The sequence below is a fragment of the Rhagoletis zephyria genome, unplaced genomic scaffold, assembly GCF_001687245.7.
Source record: "Rhagoletis zephyria isolate East Lansing unplaced genomic scaffold, Rhagoletis_zephyria_1.1 Rzeph_scaffold_12173, whole genome shotgun sequence".
Classification (NCBI taxonomy): Eukaryota; Metazoa; Arthropoda; class Insecta; order Diptera; family Tephritidae; genus Rhagoletis; species Rhagoletis zephyria.
Genome location: NW_016169247.1, coordinates 1 through 7,883, shown reverse-complemented (window position 1 = coordinate 7,883; position 7,883 = coordinate 1). Strand labels below are relative to the sequence as shown.

The window sequence follows — 7,883 nt, the reverse complement described above, 5'->3', positions numbered from 1 at the left end:
CATGATTCAATAATACAAGGTTCGATAAACTGACAGTTGTCTCTCTCGCACCGCTCCCTTAGCAGTGGCACAGTGTTGCTTCTTTGGAAATTTACATGGAAACAGTGTAGCTTTGGTGTGAAATAAAAGTATAAGCTTTTGTGCAATATCTTTATTTGTATATGCATATGAAGCATATTTAACTGATGAAAACATATGCATTGGATGTTTACATCAGTCTCATAGTAGTCTTATTTAAATTTTGAGTCATTTTGCAGTTTTTATACGGCTAAATAGCATATAAATTACGTAATTCACGTAGATATATCAATATTACGTTCAACATTTCGTTTAAAATGCCAGATTTCCTGCAAATACATTAGAATTTACGAAAGGAATTTCACTACTAATTGCCTACTTTGCGTACTTTTCTACTACCATTTTCGAAACAAGGGATTGCATTCTTGCCCTTTCTCTGTCCTCCGTAAATGCAACCTTTTGTAAGGGAGTGTCAAACCGCAGCTGTCAATAATTATCTAACCTTGTATTATTGAATCATGTTACAACCCTATGTATTGCCCTATTCATTTTTGGTTCATTCGTAGTAAATAATTTGGCAGGTTTTTTTTTAGCTGAGGCGTACTTACATAACTACTAAAGAAAGCAATTATTTGCGCATAATTCGATAAGAGGGAATCACTCATCATTTTCTAATTAAAATCGTATATAATAAAAGTAAAAGCTCAAGTGTAAGTAAATCGGAAATTACTTTGGCTTATGGTTCGGACCAGACGTGGGCACGAGCCGAGGTTATGGTAGGGGACCGTGCTTGGACCAGACGAGCCTTAAGGCGAGAACGCTTGCCCTGCTTTCCGTCCATATTGCTTCTATGGTTCGATCGTGTGGTGGAACCAGTTATGTGGATATGAAGAGCTAAACTGCTGTAGACAAGAATGAATTACTAAAACTAAAATTTTAAACAAGAAACGTATGCCCGCAGGAGGTGCACTGTCACCTCTCCTACTTGCAAGTCTAGCTCAATGGTCCTAACGTGGATCCACAACTATGGTGACCTACATATGTGGCGGTGATTTGGGTTTCGAGAACTACATAATGGGAGCCAATTCGTACATGCATGTTCGATGACAGCGCTGGAGGTAGTTCTCGAGCTTCAGCCACTACATCCAAAGAGCAAGCCTTTAAGGCGTACTCTCTTAAACTTCGCAAGAGAAGACTTTGGAAGAGGAAAGTTCTTACCACATGAGACAGGCTTGCCCAGCGCTGGCAAATTTTTTTCAGTTACATATGCAGTTCTGCCAGCGCAACAGGAACATGGGAAAGCTGGTCCATTTACCCAGTGATAATATGAACAAGGTTGTGGTTTTTTAAAGGATAATATAGTACGTAATGGAGTACGTGAATTACGGAAGGAAGGAAACATGTTTGAACCTAGGACTAGGCAATTTGAAATTTCCAAGCCCTTGCTTATCTCAAAGATATCTGGACAAAAGGGAATAGAGGGAAACACGGTAGCGGACGGCTTTACTACAAACACAGCGCTGTCAACCGCCGCAAGGTCTCAGCTTTTTCTTGTAGTAAATTAAGACACGAAGAGCTCGAGAAAAAAGTAATAGGAATGAGAGCTCTACACTGACGGAGTAGCATAGACATTCGCCAAATAAAAATCTTTTGAGAGAAACACCCTAAAGACTTATACATAATTAGTATCCTTAACGAGAAACCAAGCATTATTACAGGCACCCCTACAGAATAATAAGCCATCTGCATAAGTTAGGGATCTGGACAAATTAGCTACATATGTACATTAGGGTGGTCTTAAAATGTAGGACGTAAAGTTTTACATCACAATACATACAAGTCCAATCTATCTGCAGTGTAGATTCTACAGTCGCAGCTATTAAATAAGCAAATTATATCTGTATTGTTGTCCTATCGATTTGCCTTAGACTGTAACCAGCCAGAATCAGTTTGATTACCACTGTATGTAATTAGAGCAGACAAGTACCTTTAGCAAATATCGCTGGTAAATTCACACTGGTACCGCAACTGCTGTTAGGTACCAGTTTTACTACCACTACGGTAGTTCCTTTACAAGGCAATAACCGGTAACGCATCTATCGAATTTCACCACTTCTAGTTAATGATTCGCATCTACCGAATTTCACCATTTCTTCGACGCTTGATTCGTTTCGATTCGTTAATAATCGGTACGCACACAGTTGTCACTTCACCAAAATTTTGTGTACCACAGTTTCCAAGTAAAAAGACCCAAAATAAAATAAAATGTACAATTTTTTCCGTCCATCAAAATAAACTTACGTAATTTTTTATAATATTAAACGTTAACAAAAATTGCAATATTTTCAATTCGTGTAAGAAAAATTAATTTTCTGTACATATCTGTTTGCATTCGTGCATATAGAGGCAGTGTCAGGTGTTAATGTACACCTTATTCTAATATAAAATTATGTTTGCACATAAATATAATCTCAATCGAAGCTCGGGTTTTAATCATCCCGTTTACACAAACAAGTATCAGATTATTAGCCTTCAATTTTGTTATGCTTATTATTCTCACATCTTTAGGAAAAGTTAAGTTTTTTCTCTGTGAATCAACTTTTCTGCTATATTAAGCAATTTAAATATATTTTGACTTAATATTTTATTAAATATACCTTTACAAACCTCTTTTCCTTACCATCGTCCATTTTTGTTTACATTTACATTTGGCATCTCTCCGCAAAAATAATCGATCAAACTTGGTTTAGCACCGAAAAGTTATCGGTTTAACCTGAGATTACTTTGGTTGGTGTTATGCAGAAATTTTGTTTGGCAAACTGCGTGCAATTGTTGTTGCAGCAAACTCGGAGAGAGCGAGTTTGGCGACTCTCACAGCAAACTAATTTTGTTTGGTCAAACTGCAGCAAATTCGGTGTTGTCATATACAAAAATTTTAAATTGAGCGCGTTAAGTACATCTGGAATTCTTATTTCGTGTTGGCAATAGCCATGAAAACCACAATGAACGTGCAACCCTGTGCCAAACTCGACATAACCACCTCCGAGCAAACTAAGCAGACGCCATTTAATTTGGCAAACAAAAGTTTGTCTGCATAACACCGACCTTTATAGTTACAGATAAAGGAGGCACGAATTTTGTATGGCTTATCCCTTTTTCTAATTACAAATTAGGGAGTTACGCTCGAAAATGAGGATAATCTACTTATAGTATACCTAATATGATATTCACAATTATTTTCATGAAAAATATTAACTTTATGAACTTTATATCGATGGCTGAGTTCGAAAACGCCCTATCTCGTAAAATTTTTTAACATCGATCTTTCTCAGAAAACTTTTCAAGAACGCCCTACTTCAGAATTTGATTGAAAATTGGGGTCTTATACTCCCTAATATTTGGAAAGTTTTCCCTATTTCACCACTTCTACCACTTACCTCTGAAGGCCAAAGTTCTATCCGCACTAAAAGTTTATGGTGATTAAAAAATCGCAGTGACTGAGTTCACTGAAAACGAAAAATAACCGTATCGCTCATCTCTAGTTACTGTTAACATGGCAATGCTGGTGAAGAAGTACTAAAAATTAGCCAATCAGAAATAGACAGATATAATGAAGAGAAGATATTAAGAGCGAACGCAGTATTTAAGAAAGAGCTGACTGATTTGGATTGGAAAAGTAGAAAAAGCTGCGAAAATAATTTTGGTCTAGTGAAATTGAAAAAAAAAATGTCTTTACTCAAAGAAAATTAATTATACATGCATAATTGATTGAACACAAAGTCTTCCGTGATCTAATTGAGATATTACAAAACTTATAAAACAAACGTGCGGGAAGAAGCTTCTATTGCCAACTCTGAAATGGACAAGTTTAAATTTTTTGTAGGTAAGTACCAAAGTGTTGCTATGTATTTAGTCACTTAATTTTACTCTCGACTTAAAATTTCTCATTACAATCAAAGTTTCTTCATAATACGTAAAACACTATTTATTTAATAAACCATGCCCTTATCTCTGCAGCAATTTTCTTGCTTGCCGCAGCGGCCACGGCACCGAAGCCGGCTTCTGCCTTATATTCGCCAAGCGATGACGTGGTAGAATTGACGCCCTCCAACTTTGATCGCCTTGTCACACAGGATGATGCTATTTGGGTTGTTGAATTCTTTGCACCATGGTGTGGTCATTGCAAATCGCTGGTACCAGAATACAAGAAAGCCGCTAAAGCGCTGAAAGGTGTTGTTAAAGTTGGTTCTGTCAATGCTGATGAACATCGTTCACTTGGCGGCCAATATGGTGTACAAGGTTTCCCCACCATCAAAATATTCGGCACAAACAAGCGTTCGCCTACCAGCTACAATGGTCAACGCACAGCTAAAGCTATTGCGGAGGCGGCACTGGCCGAAGCCAAAAAGAAGGTACAAGAAGTGCTGGGCGGGGGCGGCGGCAGCAGTAACAGCGGCAGTGGCAGCGGTGCTGATGCTGTCATTGAACTGACTGATGACAATTTCGACAAACTGGTTTTGAATTCAGATGATATTTGGTTGGTTGAATTCTTTGCACCATGGTGTGGTCATTGCAAGAACTTGGCACCTGAATGGGCTAAAGCCGCCAGGGAACTTAAGGGGAAAGTGAAGTTGGGTGCATTGGATGCTACAGTGCATCAGAGCAAAGCATCGGTAGGTTTAATGAATCTAAATTTAAATTAGTTGACTAATATTTATAAGCATCAATTTTCCCTAAACTAAACGCTTTTCTCCATAACCACACAGGAATATGGCATTCGCGGTTATCCCACCATTAAATTCATTCCTGCCGGCTCTAAGAGTAGTAGTGATGCTACGGAATATGATGGTGGCCGCACTGCATCTGACATTGTTAGCTGGGCGCTTGATAAACACACTGACAGCGTACCCGCACCCGAGTTGTTGGAGATTGTAGATGAAGACACGTTCGACAAAGCATGCGAAGGAAAACCGCTCTGCGTTGTCTCAGTACTGCCACATATACTTGATTGTGATGCTAAGTGCCGCAATAAATTCCTAGTCACACTCCGCGAATTGGGCGAAAAGTACAAACAGAAGTTGTGGGGTTGGGGCTGGGCTGAGGGTGGCGCTCAGAGTAACCTAGAAGAATCTTTGGAAATTGGTGGTTTCGGTTATCCAGCAATGGCTGTGGTTAATTTCAAGAAAATGAAATTCTCCGTACTCAAGGGCTCTTTCTCGAAGGATGGCATTAACGAATTCTTACGCGACATTTCCTATGGACGCGGACATACTGCACCCGTACGTGGTGCCAAGAAACCAGCTATTAACACTGTGAAGCCCTGGGATGGTAAGGATGGTCAACCGCCAGCTGAGGAGGAAATTGACTTGTCGGATGTCGATTTAGATGATGTTAAGGACGAACTTTAAAATAATTAAGCCATAAAACCAAATATAGCATTATGGTAATGTACACAAAGACTATGAGCATTATATGAGTGGTATCGAGAAAAAAATGGCAGGCGGAACCAAAAATGAAACCACCAAAATCAACAAACTTCAGTTCATGTTAAAAACCTTCTCTTCTATATTAAATATTTTACTTAATTTTATATTTGTATGTGACAGTGTTTTGAGTTGTCACATATGAATGGGTCCCTATAAATATGCCATTGCATTTACCTACATATATTACGCGTATGGAAATAGCCTGTACAAATGTAACATGTGATTGTAGTACTCGCCTGTTACATGCCACCTAACATTCTATACAACGTAACCTTAAATCAGGTTCCATACGATTTTAAATTAGTTTTTTATTGTATTTAAAAGTCCTCAGAATAATTTTAACACTAAATTAAATACATATATTTTTTAGAGTATCCATAGAACTTATTAAGCTGATATATCTGATTGTTAATTAATATTTTTTTCTACTTCGAATTTGTGTGCTCAATGTACATATATGTAAATGAATAAAGAACTAAAATACAAACTAATTAGACATTTCATGATGTTATTTTTCTTTAGAAGTTGCTTTTACAAGTCAGGTTAAGGTCGTTAAATTCTGAGCCAGATTTTTTCGCAATAATGAAGGCATTTGAAAAGCCACTACCTCAATGTAATAATTGTTGGTATTTTTCGATAAAACAAAAGTGTTTGCAAGGAAAGCGTGAAATAGTACACCCCACTCAGTTAATACCTCTGTCCCTATAGGCATACCCAGTAGGAGTTGAGCTTGACGACAACGATTGAGGGATAGGCCGATCTAGGCAAGGTTGAGTAGCATCTACAACAACATAGTAAATTGAACGGTTCCACGACAGTCGGGTCTACGTAACCGGAACCGTAACAGATTTATATCTGGCCAAGGACTGTCACTCCAGCAACACTCTCAAAAACTCTATGGGGAACTTGTATGCTGCTACAACAACAACATAGTAAATTGAAACAATAAAAGCGCTTTCTATAGTAAAGAAGATATTACGGTAAATCGTATATTTATTTATATAAAAGTGTTTACATAAAATGCTATAAAAATATACATTTTGCAAACATACATGCGTCATTATAATTAAAATACACGCTATAAGTACGCTATGAATGGTATATTTTTTAAATTGTATAATACATAGTAGTTATATGGTAAAAATGCAAGTTGTATAAAAAGTGCTTAACCAACTGGCAATGTCATTTGAGCCTTTTATTTTTGGGTGTGATATTTTGTGTATTCTCCTTATTATCTACATATAAAACCTTACCGAAAAGAGGGAATTAATTGCTATGTTCATAATTGTATAAAATTCTACTTATATAAACGAATATTATTTGCTAAACATTGCTGGCGAATAATCATTTGGCCAATGAGAAAAGATTGCATTTGTGATGATTCGAGAACGTGTTTATATTAATTTTCTTATCCCCAGTTCCACCAAACAATTTTAAAATGTATGAGACCAAGGCGTATTTTTTCGAACAAAATTGTGTCATTTTAAAATTTAACAGGTTGATAAATTCAAAATTGATTGGTGCAACCGAGCATTAGTTTTTCATTGTTCTTTTCGAGTACTTTCGAGTTTTGTAAGCAAAATTGGATTTTAATTAAATTTATAAAAACGTAAAGCTTTTAACACTCACGAATATGTACATATCGTCACCTGAAATGCCAACGCCATAACTAACAAAAAGTCCAATTCACTTTTTGATTGATCATGATGCATTTCACCGAATTAGAAGTATCCACGCCCCTTTATGACGTGACGGTGTTTTTTGGCTTTTTGCATTTAAGATGACGAAATGTACGTTTACATATATATGTGGTTGGAGCTTAATAAACTTACATATTAACTTATTTATTTTGTTCAAAAATCGGTTTAAGTACGGTTATTTCTTTCACACAACCTGGAGTGTTTAAAAATATTTGTATATTAAGAGAGTATACTATTTTTTGTATATTAAAGGCAAGAATTGTCCTCCGTTTTATGCAAAGTAAAACAAGACGATTGTAGTATCACCGACTGGCAGTGAATTTGTATGCCACAAGATTTTTCATCAGAATTCAAATTATTCGAATGTATTACGTATGTAAGAAGTTAAAATTAGGTAAAGCATGAATTTTGGCACGTAAGTAGTGACTTCTTGTAAAACTGATGACGCATCATCTATCCGCAACTGAGCCATTTCGTGGAAGTAAATTACCTTTTAAAATATGTGTAAGTAGAGAAATATCATATAACAAAACCTTTACCGAATTACGATGTAAAATTTTTATAAATTCAAAAGTTTAAAAGCAGAAAATAATTTGCATAGTCTTTCGAGTTCCTTAGTATTTCGATTTAAAAAAAAACACCACCATTACAAAGACTCCCCCACAGCGCTATTGCTGCC

At 36.5% G+C, this 7,883-nt stretch overlaps 1 protein-coding gene across 1 annotated transcript; it reads left to right on the top strand.

The window, feature by feature from the left end:
* Positions 1 to 3,649: 3,649 nt before the first annotated feature.
* On the top strand, positions 3,650 to 5,805 carry LOC108377484 (probable protein disulfide-isomerase A6). Its single transcript, XM_017633749.1, has 3 exons — positions 3,650 to 3,901; positions 4,036 to 4,691; positions 4,785 to 5,805. The coding sequence occupies exons 1-3, from the start codon at positions 3,877 to 3,879 to the stop codon at positions 5,424 to 5,426; spliced, it is 1,323 nt and encodes a 440-aa protein (XP_017489238.1). The 5' UTR covers positions 3,650 to 3,876; the 3' UTR covers positions 5,427 to 5,805.
* Positions 5,806 to 7,883: the final 2,078 nt, after the last annotated feature.

What these genes read in the sequence shown, in the direction of transcription:
- LOC108377484 (XM_017633749.1), top strand. Translation starts at nt 3,877, where the DNA reads ATGGACAAGTTTAAATTTTTTGTAG. An exon ending in CAAGTTTAAATTTTTTGTAG is followed by an intron (nt 3,902 to 4,035) that starts GTAAGTACCAAA and finishes TTATCTCTGCAG; the next exon opens with CAATTTTCTTGCTTGCCGCA. An exon ending in TGCATCAGAGCAAAGCATCG is followed by an intron (nt 4,692 to 4,784) that starts GTAGGTTTAATG and finishes ATAACCACACAG; the next exon opens with GAATATGGCATTCGCGGTTA.